Raw genomic sequence first — 21,926 nt, forward strand, 5'->3', positions numbered from 1 at the left:
ATCAGGCTCTGATTTTTTTCTGATAATACTGGAAGCTCCCAAAACAAAGATGTAATCCCTGTATATAATCAAGCCAGGTAATTGGCATGTCAAATAATCTCTGATATATATCTTCGGCTTGTGTCATGTTGTTGGATTCTGCATACATTTGTGCCAGATCTAACTGAGCTTGAATTTTTGATGGTTTCATCCGATGATTTCACAAATTCCTCAGCCTCTTTCGGGTCTTGATTCCACTGGCCCTGGAATTTACAGATTTTGGATCTGTAGGCAAGTCCTAATTGATAGTGTAGAGAATATGAATCTGGAGCTGCTTGCAACGCCTCTTTTAATATCTCCAAGGATTTGTCTGGACAGCCATTTTTTCTGAAAAAACTTCCTCCATGTCCAGCAACCTGGGGATTATCAGGTGACAGCTTGAGAGCTTGATTCACTAATTCCAGGGCTTCCTCATTTTGTTCCTCATAACGCTTCAGTTTCATTGCCAGGTGTACCATGAGAACTGGGTTTTCTGGATCTAGCTCTAGAGCATGTTTTAACTGTTTTAGTGCAACTGAATCTGCAGCACAAACTGAAGGTCCAAACATTTCAAGGCGGTACAGCACAATGGCATAATCAGCATTCCACCCCTTCTCATTGGGCTCTTCTTCAAGAACCCTTTCAAAACATTCTTTTGCTATCTTATAATGTTTCTCGTCACAAACCTTCAAAAAGGACCATCCCTTTTCTCCATACACAGCAGGAAAGAGGACACTGTAGCGGGAGGCTGTGTTGCTGAACTTCTTGCAAATGTCCTCCAGCTTCTCCAGGTAGTTCTCAGCTTTGGTAAGCTCACCCATGTGATAGTATACCCAGGCAAAGTTTCCATAAGTAACAATGACCAGCTTCTCAAATTCATCTTCATGGTCCTTCTTTATTATCTCTTCAGCTTGTTCTAGATATTTCAGGGCTTCTTCATTAAAACCTTTCAGGTGCTTCATATAAGCAAGGTAATTGTAGAGTTTTCCCTTATATTTCTCCAGGGAGAATTTAATATTTTCATGTATCGTCATTTCCAAATCCTTAATCTTAATTTCTTCCTTTTTCAAACCCCATGTGAAGTGACACTCTAGTTGAAACAATTTGCCACACAGGATATTTTGTGAGCTGTAAATTACAAGACATCAAGATGACAATGAAATAAAATATTATGATAACAATTTCCAGACGAAAGAAGTATTTGATATTAACTATATTGACATTGTTGTACAGAATCCATGTGTTGTTATGTATATGGATCTCTGAAAGCTGCTTACACACTGAGCCCCCAGACAGACCTGCTACTATACATTTATAAAACTAAACTAGTCAAAATCCTGAGATGGAGATTTACCCCCAAACCCTGTAATTTACAAGTAATTTACACTAACATTAAAAAAAAAATGTTTTTGAAATGTAACTTGCTAATTTTTTTTTCCCTCTGATTTAGTTTTAGTAGATATACCTAAAGTACGCTATGTAAAAGTGAGCATGATTACCTATTAAAAGTACACAGGATTTATGATGCATATTAATGAAGCTATTAACATTGAAATCATATTATTATTATTATTATTATTATTATTATTATTATTATTATTATTATTATTATTATTATTATTATTATCAACATGTCGTTTATAAAAGTGTGAGCCTTTAATCATTTTTCCATAGCTGTGCCCTACAAAGTTTAAGCAGGAAACTAAGTATGTTACACATAGCAACCATAAATATTGTTTACTTATTGCACTGTGAACACGGAAACCTCACGGAATAGCTTCTGTCTTTATTCTGATCTGCTGAGGCTGAAGTGAGCACAGTACTGTTTGCATTCAATTTAAAGGGAACCCACTGAAGCCGTGCTCTGACCAAAGCATCCAGAAACGAAACTGGAAAGTGATACCAGTCAACATTAGAACAACAACAAAAAAAAACGGAAACAGCAGATTAGCTGGTGCTGTGTGAGTCACTGCTTGTTTTGGAATGTTGCCAGGTTTAGGTTCTTGAGGAAACAGGAGGCCGAACCACTGCCTGAGTTCAAAATGAATTTATAAAGAAATAATGTGTCTGCATAAAGAAGTGTTCACTGTATCCGTAGATGAGACCAAACTGGATGCAATTATATCGCATGTTCTTTATTGTACACAGAAAAACAAATACAATGATGTGAATATATAAACATTGCATATTTCTGGGCTTCATTAAAACTTTTCAGGTACTTCACATAAGAAATGTAATTGTTGAGTTTTCCCTTATATTTTACCAGAGAGAATTTAATATTTTCATGTATCCTCATTTCCAAATAGTTACTATTAATTTCTTCTTTTTTCAAATCCCATGTGAAGTGACACTCTAGTTGAAGCAGTTTGTGGCGCAGGGTATTTTGTGAGCTGTAAGAAATTACAAGATATCAAGATGATAATGAAATTCAATATTATGATAATATTTTACAGAAGAAATACATAGCCTATTTGATAATAACTATATTGACATTCCTGTACAGAATCCATGTGCTGAAAGCTGCTTACACACTGAGCCCCAGGCAGACTAGCTTTCATTTGCTTTGAAAATGAAACATCGCTTTGACATAGAACAACAGTGTTGTTGTATCAAACTCGAAGGTATAGTAACCACAGCTTTAGTAGGAAGTGATTTTTAAACTAAATTTGTTAATAAAATCCATCTGTTAATACTTTGAAATTGAGTCGATGACGTCGTTAATGAACGCATTAAAAATTAATTGTCGCAGGTCACGTACATCACTTTCTGTCTCATCGACTAGATAAGGGGAACTCATTAATCAAAAATCATGTTAACGCGATCAAGAAAATGAATGGAAGCATAATTCACTGTTATGGAAACTAGTACTAGTGTTAAGGGAGGCGGCTCGCTGCATTGCAAATCCGCAATCACCTAATGAAACTGTACTGTAATAGCTAATGACGTTGTTTTCTGTACCAATATTTCATTAGTTACTCTTAGGTTTTTCTTTTTTACACAGAGAATTGTGAGGGTCTGGAACCAACTCCCCAGTAATGTTGTTGAAGTGACACCCTGGGATCCTTCAAGAAGCTGCTTGATGAGATTCTGGGATCAATAGCTACTAACAACCAAACGAGCAAGAATGGCCTCCTCTAGTTTGTAAACTTTCTTATGTTATTATTATTATTATTTGTTTATTTAGCAGACGCCTTTATCCAAGGCGACTTACAGAGACTAGGGTGAGTGAACTATGCATCAGCTGTAGAGTCACTTACAACTACGTCTCACCCGAAAGACGGAGCACAAGGAGGTTAGCTCAGGGTCACACAATGAGTCAGTGGCTGAGGTGGGATTTGAACCGGGGACCTTCTGGTTACAAGCCCCTTTTCTTTAACCACTGGACCACACAGCCTCCTTACTTACCGTTACGTAGTGCTGAGACGAACACAGGATTTTCATGTTCAGATATTTGCTCAGAATTTAAATATTTGTTTGGTTATTTGTTCGTTTCCAAAAAGTAATAAAAGCCATTATATTGCTCAGAATGCAGGCAGAGATAGCATAGCAGCAGGGACAGGGGGCGTGGCTTCTGTGTGTGTGCGCCTTTTTTATATAGCAAGACGTTACAGTATCACGTTAAAGTAGAAAAATATCCCAGGAGTAAAGAATATGTTGTGTAGACCTACTTTACCCCAGTGAATTACTGTAACTACAAAACAAAGGAAACCAAATAGCAGTTCAAGTTAAACGTTGTTTTGTTATTCCCGAAATAAATAGTACATAAAGTTGACACCAGATTTTATTTATTTTATTTACTTTTTTTCATTCCTTGCCATTGCTGTTTCTTCAAAGTAAATTTCATAGACACGTTTTCCTAAAGAATAACATGAAGTTTACTTGTGTCTTTTTGTAGGTGAACAAACAAACGAAAACTGAAATGTAACTTTAAACACTTCAATAAAACAAACCGGGAAATGGTGTTGTTAAAGCGAAGGAGGAAAAAATCACTGTTTTGGTTCTCGTTTATTACATTCCACATAACAGAAAGTCGCAACAAAAAAATATATAATATATACAATCTAAATAGAAATCACTACACAACATATCCAGCAAGTTTGGCACAGTTTAAGCGAGGCATTTCAGAATGATGTGCTTGCTTTTTTTTAGGACCAAGACAGATTCTGACTTTCTCTGAAGCAGCACAACACTTTTTTGACCCAGATGGCTTTCCATAGAGATCACTATGCGTGCGTGCACATAATCTGGTTTGTTTACTTTTTTGCTGTCTAAAACTGTTAAATAGAGGCTCTAGAGCTGGTGTGTTGAGTCTCTGTGTGTGTTTTTTTAAATATATTAAATCTCACATCTCACATATCACACAGAGCTCTTTTTCACTTGCCATTTTTTAAACTGTCGTGCAGCTTCTGGTGAGGCGGTAAATAAGTGCAAGGTATTTTTGTCATTTCCAGCAAATACGAACATCTGATTTATGTATCCAAGTACTTTGAATATTCTGATATTTGTCTCAACACTTCCGGCTTTACATATTTGTCAGAGCATTCCATCTACTGAGAGAGGTAGCTCAAGTCATTTTAAGGTAAATTATATTTTATTACAAATTCCCCAACACGTTTGTGTGTTTGCTATTAACTTAAAACAAATATGTATTTGTGTCAAACAGGGTTGTAGGCCTAGTCAGTTCAAGAGGTTATATTTTAGCAACTAAAAATAAATTGCAAGAATTAAATTGTGTTTTCAAAGCTGATTTTGCAATTAAACTGAGTTGTATTGCGTGACAGGCAGGATTTTTCAATCTTGTTGTAGTTTTATTTATTTATTTTTAGTTTAAGCTTTTTTTGTATAGTAAGGTGTAGGGGAGACTGGGGTTGGTTGTCACGGTGCTCAGAACTGTGAAACGAGATGGCACAGGCAGGTGATACTAACACTGAAATGTGTGTTCTATTGTCTGGAACTCAACCCTCTGTAATTTGAGGTCAATTCCATCTAACATAAAGGTTAGCACATATTTCATGTTTTTTTCATACCCAAAGTAAAAAATGTATATCTTGTTATTTATGTTATAACTCCTAGTAGTATTGGAGTTTGTTTGAACTGATGGCCATGTTAAATAGAACCAGATACTGGCTATCTTTTGGTGTAAAAACAAAACCAGTAGGTTCTCCCAGTAGTACTGAGAGAATTACATTATCATGTAAAGTCCGGTTGGGGCAGGTTGTCACATCGTTTTTGGGGTTGGTTTTCACATGTAAATCCTATAGGAAGAAGTCTTATATTTTTTCGTTCTACTTTTTTACATCAACATGTGGGATATGTCACCATATAATGCTTATTTAAATTATTTACTGTTTGTCCTCCGGTTCTGTGGAGGCTGTGATATTATTTTGTATCATGGGTCAACATTTCAAATATATATAGGTCTATATTTTTTTATGTTCACATAAAAAGTAAAAACTTTTCTGTCATTGTTCACTGTAGAAACTTGATATTATTTTAAAAAAAGGCATTATTGTCTACTGTAAAATCAAGAACTTACTTTGCAACAACCAACCCCAGTATGTGGCAGGCTGTCAAAGGTGACCGGCGCATTTTCAACTGTCTAAATATCATATTTGGAATAAAGTTATGCTGAAATAAAAAAAAAACATCAATTTGTACATGGAGTTATTCTTCAATATAACGAGGAACAGAACCTTGCAGAATGTCACCAGATTGAGGAAAATAATAAAGAGTAAAAAGTGTGACAACCCCAGTCTCCCCTACTGTATGAGATTCGATGGACTTTCTGAAGACGTCATGCTTCTATTTGCACAAACAGATTTCAGATTCAGTTATGTATTTATTCTGCACATATTTGCAAACTGGGGGAATACAGTAACAAATAACAAATAAAAAAAGCTGCCACTGTAAAATAAATTAATTGGGTGGGGCTGTCTTTCTGTACCATTTAAATGCTGAAACATGATATACACTGATATTGCATCAGAAAGGAATTTGATATGCCCAAGAAAAGTTTTAAACATACACACTGAGACCAATAACTGGAGCTTGCTTGTGCGCTGGAAAGGAAACAAACAGAGGACCCTTTTGCGCAACTAAAATATCATTAACTGGTCGCTATAGTATTTTTGCAGGAAGGCATGGGAATATTTCAAGCTCCATAAAAATGTCAGCATTTTTTTTAAATCAAAAAGCTTACACTTACAGATTTAAACTAATGGAATACATTGTTAAAACGTGTGACTCACATGATAAGATAAACTCGTAGTATTGCCGTGAAAGGAAAGCTCCTAAGAGCAAATCTTGCCAGTTGTCTTTTTTCCTTCCTTCTGAGCCAGTGGTTCCCCAACTTTTTTGCTGCGCCCAGCTTAAGAGATTTTTTTTTGTTCCTTACCCCTTTCTTCTAATAAACAGTAAAATAAAATTATAATATATATATATATTTAAGATCACTATTCATAATTGTATTAACACCAATACAACAAACTAGTCACTTAAATGTTGCGCTCTCGTTTTCTCGTTCTTCATTCTGCTTGAGAAAGTAAGGACATGGAGGTTTTTAAAGCCCATTTAATTGTTTCACAGCAAAACCCTGTAAATGAAACCGAATTTACTATTGTTATTACAGTATACCTGTGACTAGCCTTTAAATAATGTTAATGCAATTACGAATAGTAATTGTAATGTGTGTCCAGCTTATTTTTAATTATAACTTTATTAAAGATTTGTTTAATAAAATGTTGTACCCTTGTTTACTCGTTTTCTACATTCTCCACAGGAAAAAACGTAAATTAAACTAAAAGCTAAGCCCTCACCCCCATTTATAAACTTAAGCTGTATCTGAATCTATATTTTTATTTTATATTATTTGTGAACAAAATGTATCTGATATTAAAACCCACTGCCGCTACACTTTCAAATGAATGAATCGATTAAAACCCCTAGCTTAGAGTCATAAAAATGTGTTTAACTTCATATGGCCTACCTCGAACGTAAAAAAAAGGCTATAAAGAACTAATCTGCATAATCAATGTACAGCTATGTCCTTATGTTTAGTTTAGTATCATAATATATATAGGAAAATCATGTAATCAAAGAAACTACCAGATGGTAATGCAAAAGTCTACTGGAAGCCATAGTACAGTATTTAATGTTAGATTTCTACATTTTTCAATTTGTCAGTTTTTCGTTAAATACATGGAAAAAGTACAAAGCGGTATGTAATTCAATATGTTAATGTAGCATTATTCAGCAGATTTCATTCAGCTTTATGAAGCAAAATTAGTTAATTCTATTGGATGATGCAAAACTTTTGGCCATAGCTGTAAAGTAGTAAAGTGACTGAGAAACTTTTTGCCAGTAGAAGTAAAAACCTGCTGTAATTATTAAGATATTGCACGGTTATTGTTCAAAACCTGCTTACAAATGGTAATTCCATAATAAAAATATCAATAGGCTTTAGCTAACAATTCTCTGAATTTCACAAATGCATGCATACCAATATTTATTGTAAAATAACTCACTGTATGCCTGTACTGATAACCCTTACTTGACATGCTTGGATCTGTGAGACTTAACAGAACAACAGAACTATTCTGAAGTTGCTTTAGATTGTTGAAATAGTTGATTCTTATTTCTATTCCTCATAACATACAGTATCATATTCACTCATAGCAATCTCTGAAGTACTTAGCCTACTCCATAATGTTGATTGGGGACTGTGGCAATGTGCCCCGTCCCTGTGTGCATTTGTATGTTGCGTGCGTGTGTAAATGTTGGTGTATAGTCATTGGTACACGGGATATAAACGGGTCTGTGTTTCACGTGTATTTAAAAAGTGTATATTTGTATTTAGGCACGGGATTGCACATCACGCACGTGCATTTAAAATATAATATGTGAACACGGGGTTTCACGTAATGAATTCACGTGCTGGGATTCAAGTGAATAATTAATTAGTAATTGAATCCCAGCACAAACAGTATAAATAGATGCACGTTTAGTCACTCGTGGTTAGGTGTTCGGAAGAGGAGAACGGGTGAGAGAGAGAGGAGAGTTAAAATCATTAAAAGCAAAGATAAGTGTGTGTACTCACCGTGTTTGTTTGTCTCCGTGCACCGTTTGTGTTTAGTGCGTTTTTGTTTGTCTTTTTACTTTGGCGTATAGTGCCGTGTCCAGTGTTTTGTGTACCGTTTAAAACCTTTTTATTTTCTGTTTATTAAATGCTGAGCGCGATCACGCGTCCAGCTTATACCAAACCACATCTCTCTGTCGTTTGTGTTCCTGTTTCTGGTCTGACGCCACCCACTCCGGCCGTCTTTGTGACAGGGACGATCACAGCTAGGTAAAGATTTCTTTAAGTTGTCTTGCAATCAGGACACTGCAAGATGCAGGAAATCAGACACCCCTCTTAACAGGTACATAAGGACCTTTTTATTTTATTCTGTTACATGTTCCCATGTGTTGCTACAACTGTTTACGTAAGGTGTGTGTATTGTTTTATTTTTATTTTTTTAACAGCAGAAAGAAGTTTGCAATGTTCAGGTTTATTTAGATATTTAGATCATTAAAATTGACACTGCTATTGTTTATGTAAGAGGAGATATACCCCTAACTGCCAGTGTTACAAAAACAACCTGTGACACAGTCATGAAATAGCAACAAAAAAAGGGTATTTGAAAACTATTCCTCAGACTTCTACAGTGTCATTGGCAGTAAAATACAGAATGAAGATAAAAATAGTCATATCCCAGGGAAAAAATGTACTGCATCTGTTTTACATATGTAACAAGGGTGGTGTGTGGCTAACGTTCCCCAAAGCACATTCAAAATTTTTTTTTTTTAAAAAGCAGCAGTTGCAAGCCAGATAATACAATTTGCATTGTTTTATTAAAGGTAACATACACTATTACAAGGGGGAAAGCAGAAAGTATGCAGAAATAATCTTCTAGATAACTGCTATCATGTGAAAAAAGAAATGTTGTACAACATAAAATGCAGATAAGAGTGAAATTTTAGAACATCCAATGTAATGAACAGTAGTGTTCACCTGGGGAGTGAGCCACATATACCTGAATGCATTGGGATGTGAGTTAAAAACAAAACAACAACAAACAAAAAAGATTTGACAAACTGTCCCGGTAAACCAGGAGCCATATTGTCACCCAAATAATTAACCAAGCTATGTTTCAGGGGCAAATAATAAACAAGCTAACAGTATTGGCTAAATTTAAAACCAATTAAAGGATGTAGAATAAACAAACAAATGCAGATGGTAACATAGTAACATCCATCTTTGTATCTTTACTCTGATGAATGGTGCATGTCAGAGAGAACATTCTGATACTCCTTATTGCCAGGGTCAAGTTGTAGTGCCTTCTCATAGAACTCCATCATTTTTTCTTTATGAATAAACACCAGCATGCCTAAGGCTTCTATATCATGCGGATTATTCTTAATACGCTTTTCTGCAAGAGTATTCAATTTAGAATAACACTTCTCGCGTTCTACAGACGGATTCCGTATTTTGAAACCTTCTTTGTAGTGTTTAATAGCTTCTAACTTTGAGTTTTTGAAATTAAATATGAAATTTCCATAGTAGCGATGTAGTGCCTGTAACTCTTCTGGCTGGATATCTGGAATTCTAAACAGATTCTGAAATAAATCATCTCCTTTTTGGAAGTGATCGGATTCAGCATACATTACAGCCAGATCCATTTGAGGGTAAATATACGTTGGCTTCTGCTTGGCTACTATTTCCAAGTGAGGAATGCACAGCTCAGCGAGTTCTTTCTTCTGTATTTTGGTCTGACAATCTGTTTTTCCTTGCAATTTGAACAATTTGTATTTGTAGCACTGGGCTATTTGATGGTGCAGTAGTCCTGAACGTGGCGATTGCTCCAGTCCCTTTGTTAACAGTTCCAAGGCTTTATCAAAAGACTCAGTCTTTCTGAAATACTTTGCAGCATAGCCAATTACCTGAGGGTTATCTGGTGAGTTCTTCAGAGCCTGCTCCACTAACTTCACTGCTTCCTCCTCTTGTTTGTATTGCTGAAGTTTTAATCCCAGAAGTACCATGATAACTGTGTTTTCTGGATCAAGCTTTTGTGCTCGCCTCAACTGTTTTAATGCATCCGAGTCCTCAGCTGTACCTGCTCTTCTTTGACAATATAGCACATTCGCATAACCGTAGTTCCATTCCTTCTCATCAGGTTCTAATTCTAGAGCTTTTTCAAAACATTCTTTTGATTTGTCACAGTTCTTATCCCAGACTCTCAAAAAGGTCCATCCCTTTTCCCCATACACAGCAGGAGGAAGATCTTTGGGCAGCCTCTTGCAAATGTCTTCCAGCTTCTCCAGGTAGCTCTGGGCTTTGGTGAGCTCACCCATGTGATAGTACACCCAAGCAAAGTTTCCATAAGTGACAATGACCAGCTTCTCAAATTCATCTTCATGGTCCTTCCGTGTAATTTCTTCAGCTTGTTCTAGATATTTTAGGGCTTCTTCATTAACACCTTGCAGTTGCTTCACATACGCTAGGTGATTGTATGCGCTGCCCTTATATTTCCTCAGAGGAAACTGTATTTCTTCTTGTAGTCTGTCTTCAAGACCAGCACGGTCAGTGTCTCCCTCTTCCAAATCCCATGTGAAATGGCACTCCAGCTGAAGGAGTTTGGATTGTAAGGAATGTTCTTGGCTAGAACTGGAGAAATGAGAAGATGTATGTGTTTAGTTTAACATGTGTATGATATATAAAATACCTTCAAGATATTGTGAGAGATTAATACATGCAGATCTACACAGTAAGACATTTGTTGCCTAATTTACCACATCCAGATCCCTTGAAAAAAAATTATCATGTTATCCTTGTAGACAATTACTTCCTCTTCAGATATTGGAAAACGTTTGGATTGAGAAAGCTGAGCAGTGGCACCCCAAAATATAATTCATTTTCTATAAATTCAGAATGAACAAAGTAGATCATATACTGCCCATTTTACCCCCCTCACTACTGTAAATATATTTGTATCTCTAAATAACAGTCTCCTCTCAAAGAATATCTAACATATGTTAATCACTAATCACTTCCCCAATTTCAGGGGTACTCCTAATATTATCAATGTTCTGCCAAAGCATTCTGGAATGGCAACTGAACAGACTGGTACTAATGCTTTGAGCCAGAGTGGAAGGAAGAGTTTGCTTTTACTGAAGGTAAACCTCTGTGTCTCACCTGCAACAAATCGCTTACACACTGCTGTCTACTAGGCGAGCAACCTCAAATGTCATTATGAAACAAATCACAACACATTTTAAACTGAACCCTCCTGGATCAGACTTGAGGAGAAACAAGCCGGCCTCTTTAAAAGCACGCCTCAGAAGTCAGCATATGCTGCTTTTGACTTTCAGTAAAGAAGCTGATGTAACGACTCAAATGAGTTTTGTATGGCAATATCGTTTGTGCCAAACATGCTTATTCAGATGAATGAATCTTTTTATAAAATTAAGATAGTAAGCTGTGCACACGAGGGATCTTTTTTTTTTATCTCTCATGTCCTCTAGATCTACAGTACAATAAAAATTACACAGAAACTGTAAGACTGCAATGTTCTCCCTTGTTCTTGTTTATTTTGCTGCCATCAAGAGATAACAACTACTGTACTGCAGTGCAAGATTCCATTATAGTGTTCAAGAGAATTAAAAAAAAAAAAATGTAACACACATTCTAGTGTTTAAAATGTCTTCATGTTTTACAGTGTGTGGTTTGCGGCTCTCGGCCATATGAAAATGTTTGTTTGGTCAGGAAGTTGGCCGCCCCTGAAATATTGTCCCCTGTGCCATTTGATATAGGGCAGGGCGGCAATTGCCCCCTCCCCAGACCTTGGTTTGCTCCCCCCCATACGATCAATATGGCATTATGTCTTCCACTTTTTGAGCCCCCAGATGGTCAAAGTTTTCTTCACAAACTAATAAAATATGTTTCTCAAATATCATTCATTTCTAATCTAACCCAGATCTGGAATTAAGTCGGCGACAGCTGCTATGTGATGTAATTGCTCACTGTTTACTGATTTAAAATGTTACGTTGCTTAAACATGCATTTATATGGAAAGAAAATATTAGACAATGTTATTGTTTTGTTATGACTGCACACCACGCTGGTTAACATTTGAAGCCCTTTATTAATACCAACACACTCTTCTATATCACAATGTAACACTGCCTTCTAGTGAGTGTTTACTGTAACAGTGACCTATTATCAGTACATCTCCCTTTTTTTCAAATTGTATTAATCTCTGTCTATTCAGCATTCCTCCATCAGTCTCTTAGTTTTTTTTTTACTGAATTTCTGAATTAGTCTTTTATGCTGAATATTGCTGTCTGTCTTTCCTTCGTTTTCTAAAGTTGTTACCACGTTGCTGCTATCTGACATAGGTGTGCTGTGTGTCTGTATTTGTGGTTGATAAGTGTTATCCACAGTTTGTGATAGTTCTTGTACTGGAGTTTCTTCACTCAGCGGGTTGAAGGTCCCAGGTACTTTCAGTAGGTGTCTCCGATTTCTTCTAAACAGTTACTACCTGATATGATCTTGGGGTCGCTTCTTTTATTACTTTTGCAATGGGTCCCCACTGTCCACTGCCTCTAATCCTTACAATATCATCTTCTGCCTTTCCGTTTGATTGGGTGTAAAGAGGGCTCGAAGTGACGTGTTCAAATCTGTACTTTTGCGAATACTTCCAGGCTCGTGAATTGTGGGCCATTGGGCTCTATTCATCAAAGTGTCGGTGTTTAGAATTTTTTTAAAGAAATTTTTCCGAAAATTCCGTGTTTACACTTTTTCCTTAAATCATGACCGGTACATGAAAGTTTCATTTTGAAAAACCGACAGTCGCAACGCGCTTTCTGTCGGATTTAATTTCATGCATAAATTAAAATAGGCGCTACCCGCGGACCGCCTACGAGACAGAACAATCGGAAGTAAAAGGGAGTCAAATCGATCCACGAATTGTGGATGGAACGCAAAAAACAGTAAACCAACTTTGAAGAATGAATCAACTGCAAGGCACACCAACACATTAAAGTTTGCTGCAAGGTTAAATATATTATAATGGTGACGGTCAGCGAATTGTAAATATGAAGGATTTGCTGTTTGACTGTAGCCTCTGCATCACTGTGTGTATAAATGTTTCTCTGAATCGATGTTATTACTGCTTCTATTAGTTGCCATTTCTAAATAAGAGTTAAACGTCATTCTTACCCCTGGCTCTTTTTACAAAGCCCATGCAATATATTAAACAAAGTCAAGGATCTGAAACAAGAGTAGTCTAATGTCCCTAGCTGCTACTGTAAAACGATTTTTTAAAAAATGATGTCGAACCGCTATTTGCTTAATGCAACAGTAATAACAGTATGTAACTGAAATGTTTTCTAGTTTGTTATAAACTAGTGCCGTGCTTTAAAAATACTGGCATTGCACATTTTGTATAATTTATTTTAATAATAATAACACTATCTCGTTATAAACTGGTCCGATTCCTGCCTGCTTTTTTCTCATTCATGATGCTATTGGGACAAAGCGTGTTCAATGTTGATTTGCTCCCACGGAACCTTTCTTAGACGAGCTAAACAGTACAATAATCACAAGCTTTCAAGACCTCAGAGGTCTCTTTTTCAGGTGAAAGTAAAAAACAGGAAACTACGAAAAGCAGCAAATGAAAGACAATAACATCTATTCGTATTATAACACCTGGCTGTTAAAAACATTTAAATCACAAAGTCAATATTAAATATGCACAATGTTAAAAATAATGGCTTCACACACTTACTCCATAGTGAAGGCTGGGTGTCACGGAATTCTCAATTCACTGCTGCGGCTGCTTCTGTAGCGCTGTCTTTCTCCACTGCTGAAAAATGAAGTCAGTGACGTCTTATTATTATCGAAACATTTCCGGTTTTTCATGTTGTGAGCACCCTAAGACAACATTTATTTTGTAATGTTTTGTGATCCAGACCTTGATTAGTTATTTATTGTTTCAGTTTCTGTCAATTCGCTGTAATGTTTCAAAAAGTAACTTTAACTAATAATGTTTTCAATGAACAAGGAAGCATCTAAATAAGCCTCGGTGAAAAACAAGCTTCAGCAGTACAGATACGAAACTTGTTGATGAGAATGCTGTTAGATTGGAAAGGAATCCAACTTGGAACCCTGCCAGTTTCAGGTTTTGATAAAACGAAACTTAGCAGCTAGTGTTTAAAGGTCAATTAAACAAAAGTGCAATACATCTACAGAACTCGTAACAGGATAACTTACTAGGGAACACACAGAAGTGATACCGTTAAAACACATCTCATTCTCCGCCTGGTCTGAGGCACAATCCATATTTAAGAAATGGACGATTAATATGTTAATGAAAAAACCCGTCTCTAAGGGCACGTTATTCTAATGTCGTGATGAGTGATATTTTTATGCATTAAAAAGAGAAATTCCCTACTTAGTAGAGATACTGCTATGAACGTAATTTACAAGATAGTGAAAATGACATCTAATCGAAACATTGTAATTTAATTTCAATTTATTTTAGTATTTCTTAAGGTATAGCACATTATAAGGACACATTTGTGAAAAGTTAATACAGTCAGTCACACATCAGCACATTTTGTGAAATCAGCAGCTGGTTATTCAACTTTTGTTTTCATTTTTACTTTCAGAAAATAAAAAGCACTCTCTCTGAGATAGTCTAGAAATTTTATTTGATCATTTCAGCTTTAAAAAACAAGACAATGATATTCCAGTAGCAAAGTATCATTTAGTTACATCACAATGATAAAATGTTCAACTTGTCAAATCACATCACATAATTCGAATATAATACCATTATTGATTATGTATTTCACAATTTTGAATCAAATTAAAAATATCTCTTTAATAATTAAAATCAGATAAGCAATGACTACGATCAATTAATTTTATATTAATCAATTCATATCACAATTAGATCAAAGTACCATTTTAAATTATACAATTCACAATATTTAAAAGTTGAAATATTTCTCTAATGATTAAAATCTGGTAAACAATGATGATAATCAGTTAATTGGGTCAATCCACATTAGGACATAGTATCATTTTCAATGATATGTTTTGCAGTTATTTATCAAAATTAACAGCTCTTTGATATTTAAGTTATGATGTCACAATCAGAAAATAACAAATCAGGAATACTAAGAAATATTCCCACCTCTGTTATTTAATTTTAATTTATTTTAGAACAGTATTTCTTAAGGTCCATCATATTATAAGGACACATTGATGACATGTTTATACAATGACAACATTTCAGTCACACATCAGCACATTTTGTGAAATCCACAGCTGGTTTTTAGCATTTAAAAAAAGAAGAAGTTTAGCATTTTTACTGCAATGATTCACACAGGTCAACAGCACTCTTGTATCTTGCATTGCCTGGGTCAAACTGCAATGCCTTCTCATAGCACTTGATAGCTTGTGGTATCTCGTCTCTGAGTTGATGAGCTGAACCCAAAATGGCAAAGCCTTCTGCATCATGTGGATTCTTTGCAGTACGTTTTTCAGCAATTCTTTTTATCTTAGCATAACATTGATTGCCTCGTAAAGATTTATTTTGGATCTGTAACCCAATTTTATAGTGTTTAATAGCATCAGGCTCTGATTTTTTGTGATAATACAAGAAGGTCCCAAAACAAAGATGTAATCCCTGTATATCATCAAGCCAGGTAATTGGCATGTCAAATAATCTCTGATATATATCTTCGGCTTGTGTCATGTTGTTGGATTCTGCATACATTTGTGCCAGATCTAACTGAGCTTGAATTTTTGATGGTTTCATCCTAACAGCTTTTTCAAACTGTAAAATGCTTGATTTCACAAATTCCTCGGCCTCTTTGGGGTCTTGATTCCACTGGCCCTGGAATTTACAGATTTTGGATCTGTAGGCAAGTCCTAATTGATAGTGTAGAGAATATGAATCTGGAGCTGCTTGCAACGCCTCTTTTAATATCTCCAAGGATTTGTCTGGACAGCCATTTTTTCTGAAAAAACTTCCTCCATGTCCAGCAACCTGGGGATTATCAGGTGACAGCTTGAGAGCTTGATTCACTAATTCCAGGGCTTCCTCATTTTGTTCCTCATAACGCTTCAGTTTCATTGCCAGGTGTACCATGAGAACTGGGTTTTCTGGATCTAGCTCTAGAGCATGTTTTAACTGTTTTAGTGCAACTGAATCTGCAGCACAAACTGAAGGTCCAAATGTTTCAAGGCGGTACAGCACAATGGCATAATCAGCATTCCACCCCTTCTCATTGGGCTCTTCTTCAAGAGCCCTTTCAAAACATTCTTTTGCTATCTTATAATGTTTCTCGTCACAAACCTTCAAAAAGGACCATCCCTTTTCTCCATACACCGCAGGAAGGAGGACACTGTAGCGGGAGGCTGTGTTGCTGAACTTCTTGCAAATATCCTCCAGCTTCTCCAGGTAGTTCTCAGCTTTGGTGATCTCACCCATGTGATAGTATACCCAGGCAAAGTTTCCATAAGTAACAATGACCAGTTTCTCAAATTCATCTTCATGGTCCTTCTTTATTATCTCTTCAGCTTGTTCTAGATATTTCAGGGCTTCTTCATTAAAACCTTTCAGGTGCTTCACATAAGCAAGGTAATTGTAGAGTTTTCCCTTATATTTCTCCAGGGGGAATTGAATATTTTCATGTATTGTCATTTCCAAATCCTTAATTTTAATTTCTTCCTTTTTCAAACCCCATGTGAAGTGACACTCTAGTTGAAGTAGTTTGTCACGCAGGGTATTTTGTGAGCTGTAAGAAATTACAAGATATCAAGATGATGATGATGAAATGCAATATTATAATTACACTTTCCAGAGAAAGAAGTATTTGATATTAACTATATTGACATTGTTGTACAGAATCCATGTGTTGTTATGTATATGGATCTCTGAAAGCTGCTTACACACTGAGCCCCCAGACAGACCTGCTACTATACATTTATAAAACTAAACTAGTCAAAACCCTGAGTTGGAAATTTACCCCCAAACTCTGTAATTTACAAGTAATTTACACTAATATAACTGAAATGTAACTTCCTAATTTTCTTTAATTTTGTTTTTTCGTATGTATGCCTGAAGTAAGCTATGTAAAAGTTAGCCACGCCCTGCAGTTATTAACTGAAAGAATAAACATTGCTTTGGTACAGAGCTTTGATGTCTTAAGCATACATTTATATATTAAAAAAAAAATTGCACTTAATCCACCTTACAAACACACCCCAAACATATGCCTACATATTTTTATTAACTCCTAAATGTGAAAACTATGAGAAATTGCGCTATATTTTCAAAGTGTTTCCTTCATTCTTCAATTAACTCCTATTTTTTGAAAGGAGAAAAAACCTGTTAAGGTTACAAAATGAAAAAAACAAAACAACTTTAAAGTGTTCAAGAGAACTTGAAATATATAGCTTAATTTTTGGGGTTCTAGTTTTGTAAAATGAACAGGTGTTTTAACACTTTCAAAATTAAAGACTTAATTTAAGACTAACATTTCGAAAATATACAATACAATACAAAACGCATTTTTGTATTATATTGCACCCTTCACGCCATGGCATCCCAGAGTGATTTAACACGACTTTTTGGAACAACTAAAAGTTCTGCATTTTCTGATCTTAAAGAACGAGTAGGAATATACAGAGTTAGTGTAGTAGTTAGTGGGCAGCAGTGTGGAGTAGTGGTTAGGGCTCTGGACTCTTGACTGGAGGGTTGTGGGTTCAATCCCCGGTTGGGGACACTGCTGCTGTACCCTTGAGCAAGGTACTTTACCTAGATTGCTCCAGTAAAAATTCAACTGTATAAATGGGTAATTGTATGTAAAAAAAAATAATGTAATATCTTGTAACAATTGTAAGTCGCCCTGGATAAGGGCGTCTGCTAAGAAATAAAAAATAATAATAATAGTAGTAGCTGGAGATAAAATGGCCCTAATCCCATGATTTGATTATAGGAATCTATAAAGTACTTACCCCATTATTATGATTATGAATGACAACACCTTCAGTGATTTCTTTAACCTCTTCCTGCTTGACTGCTGAAACCTTACCTACTGATGCTGCAGGAAAACAGACAGAGGTCCCACTTCTACTGAAACTTTTAGTTTCAAGCTATATATATATATAGATTGCTTATCATCAACACTCCAAAACCAATAGATACTGTAAGCAATACTGTACACAGTGGACTTCCCCTTTTTCTGTAACCATTATCATCTCATTACAATATGTTTTCATGGACAACATTAACTCAAATGTAATTTGAACTGAGCCATGCTCAGTACAGAGTTTCTGAAGAACAGAAACTCTGCTGTTGGAAGCCAACATGTGAAACCAAACAAAGTACACAGAAGCAGAGACCAGTAGTCAGGGGCCAGCTATGCTAATCAAGCCTGTCAAGCAAGGTAAAGGACATATTGAAAACTGAAATGCATATCATTGTAAATATCAATATGGGGGGGGACTTTCATTTTCAAACAATAAATGCATTTCTGGCCTTGTAGATCACATTTCTTTGGGAAGCCCATACCCTCAGTGTAGTGTTCATATGCTGATAAAGTGTTGATACAAACTGAATATACAGAACTGTTACTGTAGAAGTCCTTCTAACGATCTAATAAAGTAGCTTAGTGAATGTTTACAATAAAGGAAGAACGTTCATGGGCCTGATTTGCAGAGATGCATTCATATTTATATTATTTCCACCCTTAAATTAATAACATAATAGCATTTTGCCAATAGGCATTTCTTCAGATTATTATAGGATACAGAATGACAGTCCTGTTTGGACTATGACACTTTCAGGTTTCAAGAAAACAAAACTTACCATTTGACACAATATTTACAACCTGTAAACAAAGCTGACAGATAGTCAATCGGAGAGAGTCTATGGTAAGCACACTAAGACACACACAGGGCAAGTGTGGAGTAGTGGTTAGGGCTCTGGACTCTTGACCGGAGGGTCGTGGGTTCAATCCCAGATGGGGGACACTGCTGCTGTACCCTTGAGCAAGGTACTTTACCTAGATTGCTCCAGTAAAAAACCCAACTGTAAGAATGGGTAATTGTATGTAAAAATAATCTGTAAAAAAATAATGTAATTGTATGTAAAAATAATGTGATATCTTGTAACAATTGTAAGTCGCCCTGGATAAGGGCGTCTGCTAAGAAAATAAATAATAAAAATAACAGTTGGCTGAACACACCTAACCCACACTGAGAGTGACATGGAGAGGTGTGGCAAAGTGGTTAATAGTGTGCAGGTGATTAAAGAACAGACAGACAATTGTAATCCAGGTGCAAAGGTTTATTTGTTTTTGTGTTTTATTTGTTTTTGTCCAGTGCCTGATGGCAAAACAAACAGTAAACAATAATGAAGGTTAGTAATACAGCAGCGTGTATTACCCACACAAAACACAAAGCACATACACAAGTCCGTTAGTGCATGAATTAGTGCTAGTGGTGCTGTGGCAAAGTGGTGAGTGAATACAGGTGAGTGCAGTGCAGATACAAAACAGACAGACAGTGATTTCCAGGTGCAAGGGTGTTTATTGATTTAATTAAAGTCCAGAGCCTTATGGCAAACACTTGTAAATAATAATGTTGGAGTGATACAGCTGCGTGTATCACTCGGTATTTGTAAATCCCCGGGTTTGACCCGTAACCAAAAGTCCAGTTTTACACACCAACACTAAACACAAAACACAAACACAGTTCTTAGTGATAGTGAATAAGTGCAAGTGGTGTAATACAGTTCTCCGTGAAATGCAGGGATGAAAGTGATGTCCGGGTTTATGCTGGCTTTCGCTACAGCTCCGGATTGTGCAACTGGTAGTCTATTAAAAAACAGACGACAGTTAACAAAACACTAACAAACACAAGACAAAACTCACGGTTCAAGATAAAGCAACAAAGACTCCTTGTAAGTTTTCGACACTAACCGTTTACCAAGGAACAGATCACGTACGCTAAGTCCCCTATTTATATCCTCGCTCATGACCCCTAGGTTAACAAGCGCATCCGCTCCTCCAGTCCTCGGAAGCCACACTGTTTACCGTCAGGGTCATTGAGTTTGGATACCGTAGCTCCACCCCTTTCCTAAATGACCAACTTCCACCTACTCTACGGAATAAATTGTCGTGCCATTTAGTTAAGGGTACTCTGTTCCTGTTACACAGTGCCGTCAGAGGTCGAGAGGGAGATCTAACACCAAGCACCATTCGATCTCTATCACAGGTGCAAATATAGTTATAGTGATACGAGTACAGTGCTGATCCGGGTTTGTGTTGGCCTCTGGTAACAGCTCCAGAATGTGTTAGCTGTCTAGTGAATTCAAACAAACAAATAGACAGAACAAAACAAACTCACAATTATTTCACCAAACACAGGTCCTTCCGGGTCACTTATTAAATAACCAAAATGAAGGAACAGATAACATTGCTTCGACCCCTATTAATACCGTCACTCATGACCCCTTGGTAAACGATTGTAGCTGCTTTTTATGATCTGCAGCTGCCACATAATTTCCCCTCTGGGTCAATGAGTTAGTGTACCGAAGCTCCGTCTCTTTTCTACATGACCGACTTCCTTTTAACCCTCGGAACTAAGTGTCAGGCCAAGTAATCCAGAATACTCCCGTTCCCGTTACTTAGCACCCTCACAAGTCGAGAGGGAGATTTACCACCAAGAATCTTTGTCTTTCTGTCACATATCCCACACTCAGAGAAAAATAATCTGCATTTTGGTGGTCTTTACAGCACGATGTACCATGTGGTACATGAAGGACTACAACGCTAGATACCACAGAATTATCCGGGCATTGCTATCCTTCATTGTGCTTAACCACTTGAGTGGGGACAAGATCAAATGAATGTCCCAGCAGGTAGTATCATAAGGAGTGAGTAGCCCATTTAATGGCCAAACACTCCTTTTCGACTATGGAGTAGTTGCTCTCCCGAGAGAGCATCTTTTTGCTGATATACAATATCGGGTGTTCTACTCCGTCAACCTTTTGGGACAAGACCGCACCCAAACCCACATCCGACGCATTGGTGTGGAGGATGAATCTCTTGGTGAAATCTGGTGTGATGAGAGTGGGGGCCTGGCAGAATCTTCGCTTAATAGTATCAAAAGCCCCCTGACACTCAGCTGACCACTTAATTAAATTTGGAGCACTCTTTTTGGTGAGATCAGCTAAAGGGTTAACCACTGTGGCATACTCGGAGATAAACAGGCGGTAATAACCAGCTAATCCCAGTAGCGACCTCACCTGAGTCTTGGTTTTGGGGATCGTCATGTCTACCAAAGCCTGGGTTTTGGTGACAACGGGTGTCACCCTTCCATTCCCCATTAAAAATCCCAAATATTGAGTTTCTGATTTGTCAAACGCGTATTTTCGCAAGTTAACTGTCAACCTTGACCTCCATGAAGAGGAGGCAAGGTTGCCCATTGGGGCCGGAGATCTAGGAGGTCTCGGTCCCAGTGTTGTATGTAGGTGGAGCAGAGAGAGGTGGTGGTGTACAGCTGCTCTGGTGGACGGGAGCTGTGGCCAGGTTGGTGTGGGCTGAGGCCAGGGAGTCCTCAAAATCCTCCGCCAGTTTTATTTCTGCTTGCAGGGTGGCGGGATTGTGGTGCCGTATCCATACTTTGGTTTCGGCGCCGACCACATGGCAGAATTGTTCCACTGCTATGGCTTCACCCATTTGCAGACCCGTTTTCTGGGCAGGGCTTAGCCAGTGCACCATGTGGTCACACAACTGCTGCGCACTGATGTTGAGCTGGCGTAGGATGGCTAGTTTTACCCTGGATTCTAGTG

At 37.0% G+C, this 21,926-nt stretch overlaps 3 protein-coding genes across 3 annotated transcripts; all 3 read right to left on the reverse strand.

The window, feature by feature from the left end:
* On the reverse strand, positions 1–1,885 carry LOC117414736 (interferon-induced protein with tetratricopeptide repeats 1B-like). The gene is made up of 2 exons (XM_034024512.3): positions 1,760–1,885; positions 1–1,146 (listed from the first exon to the last, which is right to left on the reverse strand). Exon 2 carries the CDS (start codon positions 1,050–1,052, stop codon positions 90–92), a length of 963 nt encoding a protein of 320 aa, XP_033880403.1. The 5' UTR covers positions 1,053–1,146; positions 1,760–1,885; the 3' UTR covers positions 1–89.
* Positions 1,886–8,887: 7,002 nt separating this feature from the next.
* Positions 8,888–14,185, reverse strand: LOC117415037 (interferon-induced protein with tetratricopeptide repeats 1-like). The gene is made up of 2 exons (XM_034024952.3): positions 13,842–14,185; positions 8,888–10,720 (listed from the first exon to the last, which is right to left on the reverse strand). Exons 1-2 carry the CDS (start codon positions 13,844–13,846, stop codon positions 9,322–9,324), a joined length of 1,404 nt encoding a protein of 467 aa, XP_033880843.3. The 5' UTR covers positions 13,847–14,185; the 3' UTR covers positions 8,888–9,321.
* Positions 14,186–15,428: 1,243 nt separating this feature from the next.
* Positions 15,429–16,769, reverse strand: LOC117415857 (interferon-induced protein with tetratricopeptide repeats 1B-like). The gene has a single exon (XM_034026740.3). It carries the CDS (start codon positions 16,767–16,769, stop codon positions 15,429–15,431), a length of 1,341 nt encoding a protein of 446 aa, XP_033882631.2.
* Between the last annotated feature and the right edge of the window lie 5,157 nt (positions 16,770–21,926).

The sequence above is a fragment of the Acipenser ruthenus genome, chromosome 7, assembly GCF_902713425.1.
Source record: "Acipenser ruthenus chromosome 7, fAciRut3.2 maternal haplotype, whole genome shotgun sequence".
NCBI classification, from domain to species: domain Eukaryota; kingdom Metazoa; phylum Chordata; class Actinopteri; order Acipenseriformes; family Acipenseridae; genus Acipenser; species Acipenser ruthenus.

Excerpts from the sequence above, each read along its gene's own strand:
- LOC117414736 (XM_034024512.3), bottom strand. The coding sequence starts at position 1,052 with ATGACGATACATGAAAATATTAAATTCTCCCTGGAGAAATATAAGGGA.
- LOC117415857 (XM_034026740.3), bottom strand. The coding sequence starts at position 16,769 with ATGACAATACATGAAAATATTCAATTCCCCCTGGAGAAATATAAGGGA.